Here is a 24,198-nt window from a genome sequence, read left to right as displayed (position 1 = left end):
ACTGCTTTTACATATAAAGCAGGCAGTTCCTCTTCAAGCAATTCCCTAAGGGTACTTTCACACTTGCGGCAGGGGACTCCAGGAGGCTGTTCCGGCGGGTGAACAGCCTGTCTGATCCTTCCTGATGCTAGTTCAGGTGTGCCCCCAGACTGCCGCTCAGTCCCCATTGACTATAATGGGGGCGGAGTTATAGCGGCAGCACGGCAGTGCACGGTGAGAGGCAGCTGGACTAAAAGTACTGCATGGCTGCCTCTCGCCGTATGCTGCCGGAACTCCGCCCCCATTATAGTCCGGGGGCACATGTGAACTAGCGGCAGGACGGATCCGACGGGCTGTCCACACGCCGGAACAGCCTGCCGGAGTCCCCTGCCGCTAGTGTGAAACATAGAAGCATAGGTTCATCGATAACAGGTCATCTTAAAGCATAATAAAAAACATATAAGAAGTATTTAATTGCACGCTGTAATGTCATGCCCATGGAGAGTCTCTTTGTAGTGCCAATCATTGATGTTCTAAGCCCCTGGCAAGCACGGCTACTGTTTCCTGCCACTCAGCATCTCACAGTGATCAGTTCTAATGAAGGACAGCGCCCTCTACTGCTAGCTCTCTGAAAGTGGCTGCATGTGGATGATGCTTCTGGTCTTCAGCTGAGACTGGGCGATGTCCGCTAGTGCAGTCTGAATCTTCTCAAGCAGCATGTCCCCTCTGTATACCACCTCCTCTAGACGGGCTGCTGCTGCGTGGTTTTCTTCCTCTAACTGGTACAGGCTAGCGGCCTTAAAAAAAAAAAATATTTACAAGTAAAGTTCAGTTATTCAGCACCATAGTGTCCTATACTTTGCTACACTACAAGACTACCCAGACAGACCAAGGGGGGCATTTATCAAACTGGTGTAAAGTAGAACTGGCTTAGTTGCCCATAGCAACCAGATTCCGCCTTTCATTTTCCAAAGGAGCTGTCCAAAATGAAGGGTGGAATCTGTCTGGTTGCTATGGGCAACTATGACAGTTCTATTTTACACCAGTTTGATAAATGACCCCCAACGTCTTATAATAGATGTATAAACATGCCCTGCAGTCATTAAAGAGAAACTGTCCCCTCTCCTGACATGTCTGTTTTAGTTACTACTTGCATTCCCCATGATGCAGGAATTCTGAGTTATCTTTTAATACAACTATGTTGTCATGCCTCTATTATTCCTCCTGGAAATGCCAAAACAAATTGTCAGGGGTGTGTCCCTGCACAGTCTGCCACTACCAGTTAGACGGGGCCATAGTATGTAGGTACACACTAACTATTAACACCTAGTTATCAATTTATTAATAATCCCCAATAGGAATAACAGAGGGACAACACAACTTATATTCTAAAGAACAGATGTTCCACAATTATATGGGGAATAAAATGATCTACTAAAACAGACACGTCAGGAGAAGTGACGGGTCTGCTTCGGGTCTCACCTGTAACGCAGCAGTAGATTCCTCACTTGGCAGAGAGTCGATGAGAACATCAATATCTTTTGCTGTGCGAGCAATGAGGGCGGCAAACAGCTGAGCGTATTCTGGAATAAAGAAAAGTACAACAGCCGCCAATACATCAGCATTTCTAGCCACATATGCGTACATTACTCAAAAGGTGCAGAGCTACAAGAAAAGTCAACTGAATGACCGTAGAGCGCCCCCTAAAGGAAAATAAGAAATAGCTGGCCAGCTGGTTGAAAGGGACTCTTATGTACAGAATGGTGGGAACTTGGGAAGTGTCAGAATGGGAGCAGCAGGGGATCAGCAAGGTGCACATCACTTCTTTCATTTTTTTAAGTTACCGGCTAAAAAAAAAAAACTATGGCTCAAAAATCAGGTGATATCTGTTTCAGGGAAACCTGAGTGATGGCCAACATGGCTGCCGCTGGAACTCCCGCAGGGGCAGCTGCAGCGGATCACGGACCCATTCACTTTAATGGGTCCGCAAAAAGATAGGACATGTCCTATCTTTTTGCAGAACGGAAGTATGGCACGAAACCCCATGGAAGCACTCCGTAGTGCTTCCATAGGGTTCAGTTCCGGACCATTCCGCATCTCCGGACCCATTCAAGTGAATGGGTCCACATTCGTGATGCGGAATGCCCACGGAACAGCGCCAGTGTATAGCGGATTAGGGATCGACCGATTATCGGTTTTACCGATATTATCGGCCGATATTAAGAATTTTGAACGTTATCGGTATCAGCATCTATTTTGCCGATGTACCGTCAACGTATGGGGAACAAAGATCGCGCTGCTCTCAGCGCTCTCCGTGTTCCCTCAGCAGCACAGGGGAGAAGGAAGCAGGGTCCCCTCTCCCCTCCTCCTCATTGGTGGTGCAGTGGCAGTTCTGATCGGAGTCCCAGCAGTGTAATCCTGGGGCTCCGATCGGTTACCATGGCATCCAGGACGGTGGAGATGGTGCAGGCAGCCATGTTAGTTGTCACCCAGACCGACAGTACTTGCGGTCTCCAAATAATAAATATTCGGCAACTTCAAAGAGAAAACTGAAGGACAAACCATGTTCATATAAGATTAGGATATATGGACATCCCCTCCATTCTGTAAGATTAGCTCTTGCCCCAGCTTACACGGTCACTCCATGCATTACACAGCCGATCACTCACTGGAATGGCTGCCATGTAAAGCTGCATTACCCTTGCAGGGGGCGCATACTGCATCTGATCTATAGCCACCTTCTGATAGGCTAATGACCATGGACCAGACTTTCCCTGCACCATTACATTATACACTATTACACAGGACTCCTCCACTCACCTTCTGTCGGGTTGGAGGGCTGCTCCTTGCTTATCGCTGTCTGAATGTTATTAAAGGATGCGGGGGGAGCACACTGCTGGAGGACGCCAATCGCATTACAGAACTGATCCGCAAGCTGCAGGAAACAGAACAAAATAGCCATAAAGTCACACGTCATTCCTCCGACCTCTGCTGTCAGTGGCAGGAAGGAAACCCCTAGACACGAGAGATCATCAGTCTAAGGGCTCATGCACACGGCCATTGCCCCGCCATGGCCGTATTGCGGCCATGGCGGGTCCACAATACACGGGGCACCAGCCGTGTGCACCCCGCATCACGGATGCGGACCCATTCACTTGAATGGGTCCGCAAACCCGGAGATGCGGTGCGGAAGCACGGATCAGAACCCCACTGAAGCACTACGGAGTGCTTCCATGGTGTTTGTGGCCGTGCCTCCTTACCGCTAAAAAGTAGTGGATGCAGTACTTTTCTGCGGTGCGGACCCCATTCCAGTGAATGGGTCCCCAATCCGCATGCGGCTTCCCCACGGCCGGTGCCCGTGCATTGCGGACAGCAATTTGCGGTCTGCAGCACAGGCACAGAGTCCTTACATTCGTGGGTATGAGCCCTAAAACAGCAAGTTTATCTAAGGGTGGGTTCACATCACGTTTTATTCCTCCGTTAGACGTACACATTACAAAAATACAGCACACCACGTTCTTGTATCCTGCACAGTCCAGTAAAAAAGTATACTATTTTTTTTTTCCATAATGGAACTCCATGGTGAATGGACGCCACTGTATGGCATCAGTCTGAGGCGTCTGTTTAACATATATATGTTAAGCAGATGTGAACCCATCCTAACTCCAGTAAAGCAGGAGAAATTTATTTTTCCTTTACATATATAGTTGCAAGCCTATAAATCCATTTAAAGCTTACAGTATGTCCCTCATTGAATACCATGTTCCATACAGATGTAATCTACATAAAAGTGGAGTCACTACCGTGTAAATATGACATCACTGATCCTGAGTTACATCCTGTATTATACTGCAGAGCTGCACTCACTATTCTGCAGGTGGAGTCACTGCGTATAAACATTACCAAGGGTACTTTCACACTAGCGTTGCCGGAACTGCCTGCTGGATCCGGAAATCCGAGTGCTGGATATCATTTGTTTCCGGATCCAGATCAGTCTCTCATGCATTGAAATACCAGAACCGTCTTTCCAGTGTCATCCGGAAAAACAGATCCAGCATTTATACTTTTTCACATTTTTCAAATGTCGGCGCATGCGCAGACCAGAAAACCGGATCCGTCAATGCGGCAATTTCCTAAACACTTGGTACCGGATCCGGCATTAATACACTTCAATGGAAATTTTGTTCCGGAATTTTGTCCGGAGAAAAAACCGCAGCATGCTGCGGTATTTTCTCTGGCCAAATACCCTAAAAGGGAAGGAACGGAAGACATCCTGATGCATTCTGAATGGAAAGCAATCCGTTCAGTATGCATTAGGACAAAACTGATGCGTTTTTTTCCCCGGTATTGAGCCCCTATCACTGAACTCAATACCTGAAAAGAAAAACACTAGTGTGAAAGTAATCTTATCCTGAGTTACATCCTGTATTATACACCAGAGCTGCACTCACTATTCTGCTGGTGGAGTCACTGTGTACATACATTACTTAGGGCTCTTTCACACCTGCGTTATTGTCTTCCGGCATAGAGTTCCGTCATCGGGGCTCTATGCCGGAAGAATCCTGATCAGGATTATCCTAATGCATTCTGAATGGAGAGAAATCCTTTCAGGATGCATCAGGATGTCTTCAGTTCCGGAACGGAACGTTTATTGGCCAGAGAAAATACCGCAGCATGCTGCGCTTTTTGCTCCGGCCAAAAATCCGGAACACTTGCCGCAAGGCCGGATCCGGAATTAATGCCCATTGGAAGGCATTGATCCGGATCCGGCCTTAAGCTAAACGTCGTTTCGGCGCATTGCCGGAGCCGACATTTAGCTTTTTCTGAATGGTTACCATGGCTGCCGGGACGCTAAAGTCCTGGCAGCCATTGTAAAGTGCAGTGGGGAGCGGGGGAGCAGTATACTTACCGTCCGTGTGGCTCCCCGGGCGCTCCACAGTGACGTCAGGGCGCCCCAAGCGCATGGATCACGTGATCGCATGGATCACGTCATCCATGCGCATGGGGCGCTCTGACGTCATTCTGGAGCGCCCCGGGAGCCGCACGGACTGTAAGTATACTGCTCCCCCGCTCCCCCGCTCCTACTATGGCAGCCAGGACTTTAATAGCGTCCTGGCTGCCATAGTAACACTGAAAGCATTTGGAAGACGGTTCCGTCTTCAAATGCTTTCAGTACACTTGCGTTTTTCCGGATCCGGCGGGCACCTCCGGCAACGGAAGTGCATGCCGGATCCCAACAACGCAAGTGTGAAAGAGGCCTTATCCTGTACTGATCCTGAGTTACATCCTGTATTTCTTTTAACATTTTAAAAACATGAATAAATAAATACAGAACATAACAAAACCCAAACCAAAAAATACAGGACATAATGCACCTCAGCACGGTGCAGATAACACCGCTCCAGCCCAACACTCACTTCCCCATAGAACACCTACTATATACAGTCTTTACAATGTACTAACCTTCCTGATCCGGTTGCACCCTACCTACACACAGCAAAACACTGAACACTTACAAAAACCCCACACACCAACACCCCAATTAAAACACACACTTTTTTTTTTGGCCCCGAGTTCGTCCCGCATCCCATGATAACAGATGTCCATGGACCAGCCCAGAATTTCTCATATACCCAAAAAGTCCCCAATGTCCTATGGAACCCTAGAACCTTCCCCCATTTACCCACCACCCAACCTAACACTACAACCAGCAACTCAAATTATAAAATATATACATCACTATACAAACATACAACATATACACTCACACAACCTACCAATATATACATATAAAACACATGGCAGACCACCCATACCACCCACAGTGAGGCTTTTCAGCCACACACACACAACCATTAAAGGGTTTCTATCACTTCGTATGACAGTTGTCAGACACTAGCGATCTGCTAGTGTCTGCTCTGGCCAACCATCCTACTATAATCACTTGTGGGGCAGCGGTTTTGATAAAAAACTAACTTTTATAAATATGCTAATGAGCCTCTAGGTGCTATGTGGGCGTCATTAGCACCTAGAGGCTCCGTCTACCTTCATACACAGCCGCCGCCCAGCGCGTCCCTCCAGCCCGCCCATGTCCTCCTCCGTGTGACGCAGCGGACGAGTTCTCGCGCATGCGCCGTGCGTGGCTGTATTCGGCGCATTTGAGATCTCAGCTCGGAGCGGTCAGACATTCAATGCGCATGCGCGGCTGTATTCGGCGCATTGAATGTCTGACCGCTCCGAGCTGAGATCTCAAATGCGCCGAATACAGCCACGCACGGCGCATGCGCGAGAACTCGTCCGCTGCGTCACACGGAGGAGGACATGGGCGGGCTGGAGGGACGCGCTGGGCGGCGGCTGTGTATGAAGGTAGACGGAGCCTCTAGGTGCTAATGACGCCCACATAGCACCTAGAGGCTCATTAGCATATTTATAAAAGTTAGTTTTTTATCAAAACCGCTGCCCCACAAGTGATTATAGTAGGATGGTTGGCCAGAGCAGACACTAGCAGATCGCTAGTGTCTGACAGCTAATTATGTCATACGAAGTGATAGAAACCCTTTAAAGGGAACCTGTCACTGGGATTTTGTATATAGAGCTGAGGACATGGGTTGCTAGATGGCAGCTAGCACATCTGCAATACCCAGTCCCCATAGCTCTGTGTGCTTTTATTGTGTAAAAAAAACTATTTGATACATATGCAAATTGACCCGAGATGTGTCCTGTACGTGAGATGAGTCAGGGACAGGACTCATCTCAGGTTAATTTGCATATGTATCAAATCAGTTTTTTTACACAATAAAAGCACACAGAGCTATGGGGACTGGGTATTGCGGATGTGCTAGCGGCCATCTAGCAACCCATGTCCTCAGCTCTACACACAAAATCCCGGTGACAGGTTCCCTTTAAAGCCCAAGTTCGGCGCCTGCAAGCCACATGTCCTCATACAGCCACCAAAAAAAAATAAAAAAAAAATAAAAATAAAATAAAAACACCTCTGCAGTGTCAGCATCAGCCCACCACCAGGAAGGCAGACAACATGCTAGGGTACCCTAAAGGCAAATCCCCTCCAGAGGAATGCGGCTCTACCCGCCCCCAACCTCTCATAGTCCAGAGAGTCTCCAAGAATGTTCCTAACCACTTCATCCACGGGGAAGATTTTGCGCTGCGTCGAGACTAAACATTGTGCGTGTCACGTGTAGTACCTGACCACTGAGCTGACTAGGAATAAAGTGCAGCGGTCCCTACCACCCAGGTGTCTGAATGCTCCATAGGCCCATTCGTATAGGAAAGAGTGACCAGCCTAGGCCAGCCGATGGAGGTCCCCACCCTGGTGTAAACCTCTGAGTTAGGCCTCATGCACACAGCCTGTATTCCGCGGCCGAGAGTGGTCCGTGGTAACACGGCCTGGATTCCTGTTGAGAGCAGAAGCACACGTCATTGGTTGCTATGACGCTGTGCGCTTCATGCCGCCGCTGCACTACAGTAGTACACTGACTGTAGTGCAGCGGCGGCATGAAGCGCACGGCGTCATAGCAACTAGAGATCGACCGATTATCGGTTTGGCCGATATTATCGGCCGATATTGAGGATTTTGACCGTTATCGGTATCGGCATCTATTTTGCCGATATTCCGATAACATATGGGGAACAAAGATCGCGCTGCTGTCAGCGCTCTCCGTGTTCCCTCAGCAGCACAGGGGAGAAGGAAGCCGTGTCTTCCTCCCCCTGTGCTGCTGCTGCCGCCGCCAATGAGAGGAGAGAACATAAGAGGAGGGGAGGGGCTGTGGCCGCTGCGCCACCAATGAAGATAAGCCTTTCATTCATTCATATACAGGAGGCGGGAGCTTGCTGCAGAATCACATAGCCAGCTCCCGACCTCTATGAGCAATAGCTGCGATCCGCGGTAGTTAACTCCTCAGGTGCCGCGGATCGCAGCTACCGCTCATAGAGGTCGGGAGCCGGCTATGTGATTCTGCAGCCAGCTCCCGCCTCCTGTATATGAATGATTGAGAGACTTATCTTCATTGGTGGCGCAGTGCGCCCCCCCCCCCCCCCAAGCCCCCCAGTATTAATCATTGGTGGCGCAGTGCGCCCCCCAACCCAAGCCCCCCCCCCTCAGTAATAATCATTGGTGGCAGTGGCCACAGGATCCCCCCTCTCCCCTGCTCCTCCTATCGGAGCCCCAGCAGTGTAATCCTGGGGCTCCGATCGGTTACCATGGCAGCCAGGACGCTATTGAAGCCCTGGCTGCCATGGTAAGCTCCATGCTGCTGTGTGCACAAAGCACAGAGCAGCAGGGACAGTGTGACATCCTATTCACCCTGATAGAGATCTATCAGGGGGAATAGGACAAGGGTTCTAGTCCCTAAGGGGGCTAAAAGTTAGTAAAAAAACAAACAAAAAAAAACATTAACAATAAACAAAAAAAAAAAATACACATTAACAATAAACATTAATTTTCAGCAGATTTGTGTAGGAAATTTTTTTTTTTCTCAAAAATGAAAATTCCCAGAATATCGGTATAAATTATCGGCTATCGGCCTGAAAGTTCACAAATTATCGGTATCGGCCCTAAAAAATCAATATCGGTCGATCCCTAATAGCAACCAATGACGCCGTGTGCTCCTGCTCTCAACAGGAATCCAGGCCGTGTTACCACGGACCGCTCTCTGAACACGGCCGTGTGCATGAGGCCTTAAAGGGACAATGAAGCAGGAAGTGGTCCATGCTCTCCAGCACACCAACGCACTCCTCTCGGGGACACCCCTGTCCTCAGAGCTCCTACACTTCAGATTGTCCCTCACACACAGTTTCCTTTGGAAGCAGCGCCAAGTCAAGTCTAAAAACTTCAAAGGGATCCTAATGGAATTCAAAAGCCGTAACCTGATCCCCAGATCCCCTCTGAGGGCCAGAGGTTTCTGGAAATGGGTCAACAGAACCCTCTGGTCAAGGAGAGTCACGATTTCCCAGGCTATGAGCTGTGCGCTGCGATTGGCCAGCGCTGCAGCAAGGGACACGCCTCATACAAGAAATCACTCCAGTACAACAGAGGGAGCGCAGACACCGGAGCCCATACCGGGCGAATGGAGCGGCGCCCAGACATACTAGTAAGTGCAGGGGGACCCCTGGGCGCCGCTCTGCCCACTGATATAGTTAGGTTTTAGTTTCTACACTAGTGAAAGGTCCTCTTTAATAAAAGGTGTTCACCAAGAACACCACAGGGTTGTCCATACTCAACCCTCCTAGTCTCCTCGTACGGTAAGTAACCTCAATCTTGACAAGGTTCAGTCTATTTCCCCACAACATCTGGAAGAACAGACTGTAGACCAGAGTCCAGAAAGGTTCTGGCAAGACTCACGCACTGCCCAGATATAAAAGCAAAGGGATCAGGTAGGTTTTGACAATGTTCACCCTTCCACTGTAGCACCCTCTGAGCTACAATCTTAAGCCTGCTATGCCAATTTTGATGTGGGCAATCCTCCTGGCCAAATTCAATGCCAAGGACTTTTGTAGACTCCTGGGGCTCTGGAATGGTGTCCGGGAGATCAAAACCAGGATCTCCACCTCCCAACCGGAGACTCTCACACTTATCCCGGTTGATCTTGGACCCAGATGACTGAGTAGTGTTCTACCTCCGACAGCACCTACTCTGCCTCCCCTCTCAAAAGACACAAAGATAGTTACGTCATCAGCAAATGCCACCACCCTCAGTGTGGTCTCCGGAGCTTCCCGGTCCATCTCGACACCTGCCCATGATTAACCCTTCTAAGGAAGGGATCAATCGCGAACACGTACATCCTGTATTCTACTCCAGAGCCATACACACTAGGGATCGACCGATTATCGGTTTTACCGATATTATCGGCCGATATTCAGGATTTTGACAGTTATCGGCATCTATTTTGCGGATATACCGATAACGTATGGGGAACACAGAACGCGCTGCTCTCAGTGTTCCCTCAGCAGCACAGGGGAGAAGGAAGCAGTGTCTCCCTCCCCCCTGTGCTGCTGCTGCCAATGAGAGGAGAGAAAACAAAAGAAGGGGAGGGGCTGTGGCCACCGCTCCACCAATGAAGATAAGTCTTTCATTAATTCATATACAGGAGGCGGGAGCTGGCTGCAGAATCACATAGCCGGCTCCCGACCTCTATGAGCGGTAGCTGCGATCCACGGTAGTTAACTCCTTAGGTGCCGCGGATCGCAGCTACCGCTCATAGAGGTCGGGAGCCGGCTATATGATTCTGCAGCCAGCTCCCGCCTCCTGTATATGAATTAATGAGAGATTTCTCTTCATTGGTGGCGCAGTGCGCTCCCCCCAGTATTAATCATTGGTGGCGCAGTGCGCCCCCCATCCCAGTATTAAAAACTTTGGTGGCGCAGTGCGCCCCCCCCCCCCCACCCAAGTATTAATCATTGGTGGCAGTGGCCACAGGATCCCCAGCTGTGTAATCCTGGGGCTCCGATCGGTTACCATGGCAGCCAGGACGCTACTGAAGCTCTGGCTGCCATGTTCAGCTCCATGCTGCTGTGTGCACAAAGCACAGAGCAGCAGGGACAGTGTGAGATCCTATTCACCCTGATAGAGATCTATCAGGGGGAATAGGACAAGGGTTCTAGTCCCTAAGGGGGCTAAAATTTAATAATAAAAAATAAATAAAAAATAATAATAATAAAGTATAAATGAAAAAGAAAGATTTACAAAAAAATAAAATAAAATATACACGTTAACAATAAACATTAATTTTCAGCAGATTTGTGTAGGAATTATTTTTTTTTTAAATGAAAATTTCCAGAATATCGGTATAAATTATCGGCTATCGGCCTGAAAGTTCACAAATTATCGGCCCTAAAAAATCTATATCGGTCGATCCCTAATACACATCTTCGCTGTACTCGCACTATCATGTTCCAGTGTATGAATGCAACTCTAGAGTATAACACAGGATGCAACTCAGGATCAGTACAGGATAAGGAATGTATGTACACGGTGACTCCACCTGCAGAATAGTGAGTACAGCTCTGGAGTATAATACAGGATAAGTAATGCAATGACTACACCAGCAGAATAGTGAGTGCAGCTCTGGAGTAGAACAGAGGATAAGAAATGTATGTACAAAATAACTTTTAGATCATGCGATAGGTCTACTGTAAAATGGTGAATGTACAATTTAAAGCGATTTGCTTGCATGACACATCCTCTTTTAACCTCTTGGGGACACAGGGCGTACCTGTACGCCATGATGTCCCGGTACTTAAGGACACAGGGCGTACAGGTAAGCCCTGTGTATTTCCGGTTTGCAGTGTTTACGGGTCATTCCGGTGGGGATCGCCGCTGCCATCGGGTCCCCGTGCTGCTGTAATGGGGACCAGTTGGCATGGAAGACAGCGCAATGTCTTCCTTAGGCATCGGGGCTGCCTTCCGGTGAAGAGCCTGTGAGATCCAGCATCCTGGATCTCACAGGCCGGAAGCTGTATGAGTAATACACACAGTATTACTTATACAGCCAATGCATTCCAATACAGAAGTATTGGAATGCATTGTAAAGGATTAGACCCCCAAAAGTTGAAGTCCCAAAGTGGGACAAAAAAATAAAGTGAAAAAATAATTGAAAAAAAATAAAGTTTTCCCCCCAAAAAATGAAGTTTCAAGTAAAAAAAAAGTAAAAAATAAATAAATTGGTAAAAATTAGAAAAGTAATATTAGGTATCACCGCGTCCGTATCGACTGGCTCTATAAACATATCACATGACCTAACCCCTCAGATGAACACCGTAAAAAAAAAAACTGTGCTAAATAAACCATTTTTTTGTCACGTCACATCACAAAAAGTGAAACAGCAAGCGATCAAAAAGGTGTATGCCCGCCAAAATAGTACCAATCTAACCGTCACCTCATCCCGCAAAAAATGAGCCCCTAAGACAATCGCCCAAAAAATAAAAACTATGGCTCAGAATATGGAGACACTAAAACATATTTTTTTTGTTTTAAAAAAAGCTGTTATTGTGTAAAACTTAAGTAAATAAAAAGAAAAGGATACATATTAGGTATCGCCGCGTCCGTAATAACCTGCTCTATAAAAATATCACATGACCTAACTCCTCAGGTGAATACCGTAAAAAAAAAAGATAAGCCATTTTTTGACACCTTACATCACAAAAAGTGTAATAGCAAGCGATCAAAAAGTCATACATTTTTTTTTTTTTTTTTTGTTTTAACAGGTCAGTTATCTTCATTGGTGGCGCAGTGCGCCCCCCCAGTATAGTAAACATTGGTGGCGCAGTGCGCCCCCCCCAGTATAATAAACATTGGTGGCGCAGTGCGCCCCCCTAGTATAATAAACATTGGTGGCGCAGTGCGCCCCCCCCAGTATAATAAACATTGGTGGCGCAGTGCGCCCCCCCCAGTATAATAAACATTGGTGGCGCAGTGCGCCCCCCCCCAGTATAATAAACATTGGTGGCGCAGTGGGCAGTGCTAAAGAGGGTTAAAAAAAATAATAATATAATAATATTAACTCACCTCCTCCAATTGATCGCGTAGCTGCCGGTCTCCGGTTCTTTCTTCAGGACCTGTGGTGACGTCACTGAGCTCATCACATGGCCCATTACCATGGTGATGGATCATGTGATGAGCACAGTGATGTCACCACAGGTCCTTTGACAGGTCCTGAAGAAAGAACAGGAGACCGGCTGCTACACGATCAATTGGAGGAGGTGAGTTAATTATATATATATATATATATATATATATATATATATATATATATATATATATATATTTGTGGTCAAGGCTAAATACGAAACTTGGGCAGCGTGCCTGCCTGGAACCTAACCGGCTGAGGTGTGCCTGGAGCCGGGTATGAGAGTAGCCTAAAAGGGGGCTACCCTAAGGAGGACCCTTGAAATGAAGGGAATGGGTGGGTGGGACCAAGAACCGGAACGCCCACTGTGATGAGGTAAGTGGGGGTTTAAATAGGCTCAAGCCCCTCCCACAAATGCAGGCTGAACCTCAGCCTTACCAACTTGTGGTCAAGGCTAAATACGAAACTTGGGCAGCGTGCCTGCCTGGAACCTAACCGGCTGAGGTGTGCCTGGAGCCGGGTATGAGAGTAGCCTAAAAGGGGGCAAAATGACAACAAAATAGTTAAGGTGTAAGACTTTATTACCTTATAACACCAAAGACCGAAATGCCTGCGAAATCTCCACCTGCGGGTTAGGTATGTATCTGGTGAAGCAAGACGAACGCCATCTCCCCATCTTTCGGATGACGTGGGCGGGGACCCCCTGCCGGGAAGCCGCGGAGGCTGCCCCAATGCGGAAGGAATGACCGGATATTGTTCCTGAGTCCAACCCTAAGCCAGCAGCCACCATGCGGATGTGGCTGATGAATTGCGCCGTGGTGAGAGCTCCCTTCAGATGGGGTAGCAGAGGGCTGTGAGGTGGCGCATCCCGGAGGGGGAGGATGAGCTGGTCAAATACCTGTAACGGGCACCATTCATTCCTAGTGGGAAAAAACTGGACCTCCACCGGGGGGCCTGTTTGACTGGTTTTGGAGATAATTATCTTCAGCGCGTAATGGTCAACCACCCTCACCAGCTGCTCTCGGTGCAGGCTGCACCGTCCCGCCGTGCTGCACGTGAACTCGCCTGGCCTAAGGAAGCCGTAAAAAGCTAAGTACATGGCAGCTTTGATGATTAAGCTGGAAAAGGGCCCAAAAGGAGCACCATCCAGGGCTGAAGATAATTTCCGGAACATCTCTCCCGTGACGCCCTGCCTGCGGGACGAGGGATTGGACCCACCCTTCTGGACCCCTCGTAAGGTGGCCTTGACTGCATGCGCAGAAAAAATGGATCCGCCCCCTGGGTTGCGGAGCATGGTGTGGTGTTGGACGCCTGCTAGGTACAACTTAATGGTGTTGTAGGAGAGGTGTAACTGGTGGTGGCAATGGGCGATGAAGGCCATGATGTAAGGAATGTCCGCCAGGCCCGCCTGCGGGTGCAGACGTGAAAACTCCTGGAAGGTTTTCAGGCCTGAAAGGTAGTTCCTGGCCGTGTTTGGGGCAAGGGACTGCTGCGCCAGGTCCCTTGCTGACGAGACGAGCAAGCCTAGTCCATTGACAGGGAACTGAAAGGCGGGGTGGGATATCTGCGTGGCTCGGCCTCCGGCATGACCTGGAAGAAGAGTTCAAAATTAAACCTAGACAGTGCGTCGGCTGCTACATTCCTCTCCCCCGGGATGTGGCTACAATGCACATGGAAGTTATGTGACAGGGCCAGCCAAACCAGCTGGCGCAACAGCGCCATGATCTTGGGGGACTTGGCCCTGCCCTTGGCCAAGATGTCGACCAAGGCCTGGTTATCTGTCACAAACATCACCGGCAAGTTAGCCCAGAGGTGGCCCCATGCCTGAGCAGCTGCCACGATGGGGTATAATTCCAACAGAGAGGAGGTGCGGATGGATTCAGCCTCTTCTAAGATGGTATTGGGCCAACGATCCGCTAGCCACTGGGAACCCCAAATGGCAGCGTAGCCGCAAGATGCAGCTGCGTCTGAAAAAATGGTCGGGCAGGAGGAAGACCAAGGTGACACGAAAAAGGAGACGCCGTTCCATCGGGACAGGAACAACTCCCACATGGCCAGATCTGCCATGGCCTGGCCGTCCAAACGGATGATGCTGTCCTGCTCGGGTGCTGAGGGAAGAAGCTGGAGCAGCCTTGACACAAAGGTTCTTCCCTGGGGCATAATCCTGGAGGCAAAGTTGAGCCGCCCCAGAAGATACTGCAACTCGACTCTAGTGAGGCATCCCGTGGCTGCCGCATGGGAAATGACCTCCCGACACTGAGTGAGTTTCTCCTCCGGTAGGCTGGCTTGCAACAGAACCGAATCCAGGACGATGCCCAAGAATGAGACCCTCGTGGCAGGACCCTCAGTCTTTGACTCCGCGATCGGAACAGCCAGACTGGCGAACAATCCGAGGAGGATGGTGAGTATGCTGGACCCGCCCTGCGGATCCTCGACAACCAGAAAATCGTCGAGGTAGTGGATGACCGACCGGAGGCCCCCGTGATGGATCAGGATCCAATGCAGCGCCTTGGCCAGCTGGTCGAATAACCACGGGCTACTCTTGGATCCAAACGTGAGCCTGTTGGCGAAAAAAAAATACTGGCCGGCCCACTCAATGCCGTAGAATTGCCATAACTGCGGCAGGATGGGCAGGAGTTTAAATGCATCCGCAATGTCAACCTTTGCCAGCCAAGCGCCCCTACCATGTGACAGGATGGCCTGGATGACGTCGTCCACCGAGGAATAACGCATGGAAAATTCCTCTGAGGGAATCAGAGAATTAAGGCTTGGCATACCGGACACATGAGGGGCGGACAGATCATAAATTAATCTTTTTTTATTAGTGTTCTTTTTTGCCACTAAGCCGATGGGGTTAATGCGCCATGAGGAAAACGGGATGCGTGGGAACGGGCCTATGAGGAACCCCTTGGAAACTTCTGACTGGAGCAACTCGCTAGTTGCTGGAGGGTCCAGGGTGGCGGACAGCAGATTCCTGCCCTGCCAGGGCACCTGCGGCAGGGTGATGAGCCCTGTGTGGAACCCCTGGCGGGAGCCTGCCAACAGGAACGCCACGAAGTCTTGATCGTGAAGGAGTGCCGCCAAGAGGTCCACGTTGATGTCCGCTAGTCAGGAACCTTTGGAAGATTTCTTTGGGCAGGCGGACCGTGGGTGAGCCCTGAAGCACAGGGAGCAGACGTGGAGTGACCTGCAGCTGGCATATGAGCACCCCCCTGAATTAAAGTTATTACAGACCTGGTTCTTCCCCAGGTAGACAATAGGTCTGCCGAGCTTGTCTGTGGAGGGGTTGGATGGAAATGACCCGGAGGTCCCCGGGATGGCCCTGTCCTGAGGCGGGTGCGCGGTATTGGGGCACCACTCTGAGGAGTGGAAAATCGACTGACACGTCGCACAGTTGGGAGCCCTGAGGCCAGCGAAGTGACGGCAGAAGAGCTCGGTGTCAATCAAGGACCAGCTGGTGACATACTGGAACTGGGCCAGAGCTGCCGCCGCCTTAGCTGCAAAGGAACGGTGGTAGTCATAGAAGGCCGACCCACCATACTTGTGCCCTAGGTCAGTGACCAGGTACAAATAGCTGTCAAGCTCCTCTCTTCTCTCCGGCTGTGCGGTGCAGACGATGTCCCTGAAGAGGCTGAAGGCCAGGACAAATTCCGGAATGGACAACTTGCGGTTGAGCCGCGAATCCTTGGCCCGAAGGACCACCGACACATCGCCACAGTTTATGACCCAGTTCTCGGGAACATCTTGAGCGGCAATGAGGATTGATGCCAGATTGACATCTTTCCCTGCCAGGATGTCTCTCTTAAGGTTATCAGGAATGAAGTGAGAGGGGGACACATGTGGAATGGGTCTTGGCGTACCTGTAGCCAGCCAGCCTGATGTAGAGGGAGTCATCAGCGGAACGGGAGCCGGGGGTACAACGGGTGGCCGGGATTCGAGCTCCTAAACCCTTGCCCGCACATCCGCCACCGAGTCCACCAAGGAATTCAGGGTCGCCTGTAGCTGCACCAGGGACAAATGGATGGCCGACACCTCTGGCTGCACTGTTGTGGTGCTGGGGCTGGTCATGAGCAGTTTGTATAGCTCTGCCTTTCTTGCGGTGGCCGGATGTGGAATGCGTCTTCTGTTCAACTCGGCCAACAGTTTTGGGATGGTCCAACTCCGAAGGGATGAGGGACCCGCTTGGCTTGACACGATTGAGCCGGAGATGGAAAGGCCGTCCTCCATGTCCGAGGCTCGAGACATGGCAGAGCAGCTAAACAAAAATACAAGGCATAACAAAATAAAAGGAAAAAAAAAAAAAAAACGAGGGCGACGATGTACTGGAATTTGGACTGGTGCACGACAGAGAGACACGTACCGGTAACGGAATTCACGAGACGGCTCAGTCGAACCTGGCCTAACCGAACAGACGAAGACAATTAACGCGTGGTTATGACTTGACTGGGACCGAGGTGGTGCCAGTGCGAACTTACCTGAACAGGACCGAAAGGAACGGAGAACTGGGAACAAACTTCTGTAAATAAAGCACAGGCAAAAAACATTTGAAAGTGCAGAGGACACGGGTGCCCACCAACCTGCGGAACCAGGCGAACTGGCCAGGCTGGGGCTCACCCTAAGGCCAAGTGACCATCCGAGCGCATCGGATCGAACACCTGACCGAAAAGAGAGCCGCCTGAGCGTACCAGGCGGTTTGACAGGAGAGAAGGCGCGTAGCCATGAAATAGAGGCTGCGCGTAGCAGCGGCCCGCGAAGGGCAGTGGTAAGCCATAACCTAGGAGTTACGGAAAGCAAGAATGACCCGGGGAGAAGCCGAGGACGGCCCCTTTGGAAGACTTGAAAGCCGAAGGACAGGTGCGTGAACCCATGTGATAGACAAGAAAAACATGAAGACCTGGGCGTACCAGGAGTGAACCGAGCCCCGGGCGTACCAGGGAAGAAGGAGGTGCCACCAACCGCGACCGGACACCTGACTGTGACCGGCCGACAACGACTTGGCAACAAGACAAAACCCGGTGGCCTGGGCGAAACCAGGAAGACCAGACACCCTGGCCGTAACCAGGTGCCCGAGGTGGGGCCAGATCGGTCCTACGTGGGACACCTATCCTTGTCCAACCGAGAAAATTAAATAATTCTTTTTTTTTTTTTTTTTTATTAAAAGGGGGTTAGTCGGTGTCGACTATATGGCGGGTTTGTGCCGCAAATACATATATATTTATATTATAATTTATTTATTTATTTATTTTTTCTCGGGTTGATGATCCGACTATATGGCGGGTTTGTGCTGTAAATACTCACATATACCTTTTTTTTTTTTTTTTTTTTATTCAATTATTTATTACAATTTTTTATTTTTTTTTGCGGACTATATGGCGGGTTTACCAACGTACTTATACCTTTTTTTTTTTTTTTTTTTTTTATAGACCATGTGGCGGGTTTACTGCACACACTGATACCAATTGCTTATTTTATTTATGTGAATTATTCCTTTACTATCCCCTCCTTTCTTCCCCCCCTCCCCGTCTGGCCTGGCTGCCCGTGAGCCCGCGCCCAGCGTGGAACGCAAGCTGACATTGCAGCCAGGGAGACCGGCAGGGGGCGGGTGACGTCACAGAAGCGCCGGAAGAGGAGTGCGTTCCAGGCTGGAACGCACGCCTATGTGCCCCGGCTTCCATGCCGCACCCGGGGTGCAGCCTTGCCCAGGAACCCAACCCCCCCCCCCCTCCCCGATGAACGGGTATCCGCCGGCAGGCGCTGATTTGTCCCTGCTGCCGCCGGAAAGCAAGTGGAGCGGGCGGGGACCGAAACCAGGAAGTGTGTGCGTTCCACCCTGGAACGCACGCCTTCCTGCGCCGTGCCGGGAACAAGGTGAGCCGGCCAGACCAGGGAAAAAACACCCCCCCCCCCCCGTCTCCAGCATGACGAGTCGACCAGCTGCCGGGTGCGCTACCTGACGCCATACCGCCAGGAACACAGGGAGACGAGTGGAGGAGGAGGGGAGCCGGAAGCCCGTGCGCTCCACGCTGGAACGCACCGGCAGCATGAGGCGGAGGGAGGGTGCCAGACTGCCGCAGTCCTTGCCCTGCGAAAGAGCCCCCCCCTCCCCTACTTACCACCAGGAGACACGAACTCTGCAAGAGGCGACCGTAGGTACCAGGAAACACACGAACACTAGCCAGTGAATAACCAAGAACCGGAACGCCCACTGTGATGAGGTAAGTGGGGGTTTAAATAGGCTCAAGCCCCTCCCACAAATGCAGGCTGAACCTCAGCCTTACCAACATATATATATATTTTTTTTTAACCCTCATTGGCACTGCCCACTGCACCACCAATGTTTATTATACTGGGGTGTTGGGGGGGCACACTGCGCCACCAATGTATTATACAGGGGGGGGCACTGCGCCACCAATGTTCATTATACTGGGGTGTATATAAGGTTTATTATATTGACCTTCTACTAAGCAATCTGTATTAAAGAATGCTATAAAAAAAAAATAGTGAATAGACTTTAAAGAGGACCTTTCATCAGTATAATTTTAATAAACTAATAACCCTACCTAATAGTGCGGCTTCCACTGATGTTCCCCCTTTTTTTTTTTTAAATCGACCACCGAATGTTGAAATAATAGCCCCGTTTGTTCTGGTGCAGCACCGGTCACTCAAGCGCTTTTTTGTATGGGGCGTTGCTAAACTTTTTTCTTTGCTATGGGCCTTGGCTGAGAGCGCAGCCAATCAGAGCGCTCCTCTCTCAGCCAGGCAGATCAGATAGAAAGATCAGATAGACCGGCCGAGGGACGCGACGGGTGTGGAAGCAGCGGTACGAGCGGCAGGGTAAGTATCATAATCATCCCCTAGACATCGCTGCAACAGGATGTTATGAAGCTAAAGTTCTCGCGAGAACTTTAGCTCCTTCTGCCTGGCTGAGAGAGGAGCGCTCTGATTGGCTGCGTTCTCAGCCAAGGCCCATAGCAAAGAAAAAAGTTTAGCAACGCCCCATACAAAAAAGCGCTTGAGTGACAGGCGCTGCACCAGAACAAACGGGGCTATTATTTCAACATTCAGTGGAAGCCGCACTATTAGGTAGGGTTATTAGTTTATTAAAATTATACTGATGAAAGGTCCTCTTTAATCTTAGCAACCATGCGTGAAAAATCGCACCGCATCCGCACTTGCTTGCGATTTTCACGCAGCCCCATTAACTTCTATGGGGCCTGTGTTGCGTGAAAAACGCACAACATAGAGCATGCTGCGATTTTCACGCAACGCACAAGTGATGCGTGAAAATCACCGCTCATCTGCACAGCCCCATAGAAGTGAATGGGTCCGGATTCAGTGCGGGTGCAATGAATTCACCTCACGCATTGCACCCAAGCAGAAATCTCGCCCGTGTGAAAGGGGCCTAAGGGTGAAAATGACAAGGGTTCCAACTGCCTGCCGGATCCGCCGATCTGGATGTGACAAAGCATTTGTGAGACGCATCCGGATGCGGATCCATCTCACAAATGCATTTCAAGGACGGATCCGTCTCTCCGCTTGTCATGCGGACAGACGGATCCGTCTTGTATCTTTTTACACATTTTTACCGGTCTGCGCATGGTCAGACCGGAAGGACGGATCCTGCATTCCGGTATTTTGAATGCCGGATCTGGCACTAATACATTCCTATGGGCAAGTCTTCAGGTTTTTTTTGCCGGAGATAAAACCGTAGCATGCTGCGGTTTTATCTTTTGCCTGATCAGTCAAAACGACTGAACTGAAGACATCCTGATGCATCCTGAACGGATTACTCTCCATTCAGAATGCATGGGGATATAACTGATCAGTTCTTTTCTGGTATAGAGCCCCTGTGACGGAACTCAGTGCCGGAAATGAAAAACGCTAATGTGAAAGTAGCCTAAAATAATAAGTTTAAATCCCCCCTTTCCCAATTTTACATATAAAATATATAAACAATAAATAAATAAACATATTACATAGCGCTGCGTCCGAAAAGTCCATACTATTAAATTATTAAAAAAATATCTCCTATGCGGTGAGCATTCGCCATTTGTCACCCCAAAAAATAGGATAGGACTGTTCATGACCATCTGATCCTGTGTGGGAGGAGTCAGGCTCACAGGCTGTGCATTTGAAGGAGGTAAAGGACCTATGATGATGTCGCGACCCTGTGCCCCTGTATGGGCGAGGTCAAGTGGATCACATGATCATGTGCTGCTGTACTTGTTGGATAGTGACTAGAGTAGAATCGCTGCTGGTAGGTGTGATGTCACCCAAGGAGGTGGAGACCGGTCGTCTAATGGGCGGGGCCTCTTTCTAACAACTCCAGTCTGCCTCCCCATACATGCTGTGTAATCTCCACCATTTTCTGTCATTAACCCCTTCACTACCAGCTCTCTGCTCTTGAATAACCTCCTATTCCTTATTAACACCAGGAGGCGGTTAAAGGGGGTTCTCTGAGCGCACACACCTCCTGGGAGTATTATTTCTATACTGAGTAATATATAAGGGGCCACATGACTCTTAGGCGGGTCCTGCTCCCGAGTGTGTCCTCCTGCCCCTTACCTCATCCTAGTGGTGGTCCCAGCCTTTCTGTACCCTGCTGCCTCCATTACAGCACCTGTGTTACAGTGTGTCAGCACAGAGAGCCCTGAACACAACCTGCTGTCTCCATCTAACATAAGCTTTTCCAGGGTGAGATCCACCTGAAGCTGCTCGGTTCTTTCTTTCAGCCAGATGTTCTCTGTGATTTCTGGGATCTGTCTACAGACGAGCTGTCTGGGCCGTACTCTGTGAGAGTGTGAGTGAGTGTGTGTGTGTCTCTCCATCACCATGTCCACAGTGTTCCTATGTTTTGATGCAGCTGCATCAGGACATTCTGTGTGGGGCAAGAAGAAGGAAGAGGAGGCAGCGCCGCCAGCATGGAGTCCATGGGAGTGAGACAGGGAGGCACACTAAGGACATAGGTAACACTACCACATTATCAGCACTAGTGTTGTCTGTGTTTTTACATAGGACTGCAGGTAACACTACTACATTTTCTGTACTCAGCCATCACTGTGTTATCTGTGTTGTCACATAGGACTGCAGGGGACATCTACTATATTATCTGTACTCAGAGAGTTATCACTGTATAGGGGGGCCCACAGACTTTATCGCCCAAGTGTCCACATGAGCCTGGAGCCGACGCGGTGCAATATGTGGGTGGGGCTGTGTGTGGGTGTGGCTTGAGGGTGGGCAAGGACACAGGGGCCCCATAATCTCTCAGTCCGCCCCTGTAAAATGGCATTTACAAAATCATCCAAACCTGAAGTAGACATATGGGGAATGTAAAGTAATAACTATTTTTGGAGGTATTACTATCTATAATAAAAGTAGAGAAATAGAAATTTGGAAATTAGCAAATTTTTTAAATAAATAAAACGATTCTCGCGAGAACTTGAGCTCCTTCTCCCTGGCTAAGAGCGGGGCGCTTGGATTGGATGCGCTCGTTCCCAGGGAGAAGATAACCTAAAAAGTAAATGCCTACTATAACTTAGTCGCCTCATTTGCATATGAGGCGACCAAACAGCGTGGAGAAAAGCGGTCGAACGGAGGTCCATTAGAAAAAAAAAAAAAATAAGGTGTACTGACATCTGTGGTAGCAGCCCGTTATGGTAATGTAAGAAGTTCTGACTTTTTTCTCATGAAAGGTCCTCTTTAATGTCCTCCCCATGCACTATGCCCCTTGGTGGAATAGTGGTGGGATCACATCCACCACAGGGAAGTCAATGACAGCTTCATGGGTGGATCCCAACATCTGCAGTAGGCAAGTGATGACCTACCCCTCCCATCTCCCCCTGAAGTGCTGTACACCCCCACATGTACAATGACCACACTTAGGAGTGCGTTGTAGTCACAATGACCCAGTATAATAGGGGCACTAGCACTACAATACGTAACTATTATACATAACTCCCCCCTTTCCAGTACACTCTGTCCCCTCACATCTACATACCACAGAGGAAAGCCATGAGACCGGGATAAGAAAATAACTCACCGAATTCAGCGCATCCTGCAGCTGCGTCAAGCGATCCGCCATCTTGGACTCGGGCAAATCCCTAAACAGCGTCCAGAACAGCGACGTGCTCTCCTATTGGCCCGCAGCTTGTAGGCGTTCCTGCTGTGCTCGACGTTTTCTCGTCACTGTTGTCTTTTTTATGTAATAACTTTATTGATATCATTCCGAACTAACACTGGCTCTAAAGTGATTCAGGAACCTCTATAAATCTAGGAGGTGTTTCGTTTTCTTAGATTATGAACACTTAGCAGTTATAAATCAGAATATTTTATGATTTTATTCTATTCAGAGCTTGGAATGCGTCAGCGTGACCCACAAATATATATGCCTCCTCTGCTAATGGACGGTTTGCATGTAAATAATACGAGCAGCTCCACTAATGACCACCAGGTGTCAATCTGAATCCTTCAGTGTTTAATTATTGTGGGTCAACCTGTGACGCTATGGACTGTCAAATAGGGTTTAGATAGAGAGTGGGATTTATCAAAACTGGTGTAAAGGAATGCTGGTTTAGTTACCCATAGCAACCAATCGGATTCCACTTTTCATTTTTCAGAGCTCCTTTGGAAAATGAAAGGTGAAATCTAATTGGTTGCTATGGGCAACTAAGCCAGTTCTACTTTTGACAAGTTTGATAAATCTCTCCTAGAAAGTTAAAAAATCCTCCAGGAATCAGAGCTCCAGTAAGTGGTTTGATCATAACACATCGGTCTTCCAGTTCCTGCTGCATGACATTTCACGTTTATTCCCTGTATATACCATACACATGTAAATATAATAAAATACACATACCACATAGAAATAGACGTACACTGTATCAGGCCGGGGTACTAGAGAAAAGTATATTGAAGGGCTAAGCCTACAGCTGCATGCCTCCTGACACCATGTTAAAAACGACGAACCATAGCGGCAGGTCATCAGCGTCAGATGGGGGTTGTCTTTTGCTGCAATCAATGGCCCATAGTGCCAGGACCTGAGCCCTTTGGAGGATCCTCTAGTACTTTGTCCGCCCCTTCATGTACAGGTATAAAGTACATGCATGCACATACTGTATATACATACATATCTTACATGGACTGCATGGGAACCATGTTTGCACATCTCTGAGCTGTCAGAAAATCAGCAGCAACCAGATCCAGAAGTGACTGAAACACAGGCGTGCTGCCGCTCCATTCATCTCTATGGGACTGATGGAGATAGCCAAGCAGCTTCTCTTTGGTAGGACAATAGAGATTAATGGAGCGGCAGTCCCATTCATACTGAGGAATACAGAAACCCCCATTCTCATGATTGGTGGTGGTCTCAGCTAGGGATGAGCGAATCGACTTCAGATGAAACATCCGAAGTCGATTCGCATACAACTTCGTTTCAATACTGACAGATGCCCTTTAAAAGGGTTTTTCCAGGAGTGCAATACTGTTGGTCATTAATATCTGAATGGTGGGGGTCTGACTCCCTGCACCGCCACCGATCAGCTGTTTGAAGAGCCTGTGGCGTTCTTGCTGCTGCCTACTCACAGGTTACCAAGCACAGCTCCATACATTGTATAGTGGCTGTGTTTAGTATTGCAGCCAAGGC

The 24,198-nt window shown here is 49.3% G+C and overlaps 1 protein-coding gene across 1 annotated transcript; it reads right to left on the bottom strand.

The window, feature by feature from the left end:
* Positions 1–293: 293 nt before the first annotated feature.
* Positions 294–22,704, bottom strand: MED21 (mediator complex subunit 21). Its single transcript, XM_040435700.1, has 4 exons — positions 22,600–22,704; positions 2,800–2,914; positions 1,462–1,562; positions 294–776 (listed from the first exon to the last, which is right to left on the bottom strand). Exons 1-4 carry the CDS (start codon positions 22,639–22,641, stop codon positions 600–602), a joined length of 435 nt encoding a protein of 144 aa, XP_040291634.1. The 5' UTR covers positions 22,642–22,704; the 3' UTR covers positions 294–599.
* Positions 22,705–24,198: the final 1,494 nt, after the last annotated feature.

The sequence above is a fragment of the Bufo bufo genome, chromosome 1 (genome assembly GCF_905171765.1).
Source record: "Bufo bufo chromosome 1, aBufBuf1.1, whole genome shotgun sequence".
In the NCBI taxonomy this organism is placed as follows: Eukaryota; Metazoa; Chordata; class Amphibia; order Anura; family Bufonidae; genus Bufo; species Bufo bufo.
This window is presented reverse-complemented; position numbering and strand designations above follow the sequence as displayed.

Coding starts and splice junctions, on each gene's coding strand:
- MED21 (XM_040435700.1), bottom strand. CDS start 22,641: ATGGCGGATCGCTTGACGCAGCTGCAGGATGCGCTGAATTCG. Junction 1,563..2,799: donor GCCCTCCAACCCGACAGAAG/GTGAGTGGAGGA, acceptor TCTTTATTCCAG/AATACGCTCAGCTGTTTGCC. Junction 777..1,461: donor AATCTACTGCTGCGTTACAG/GTGAGACCCGAA, acceptor TTTTTTTTTAAG/GCCGCTAGCCTGTACCAGTT.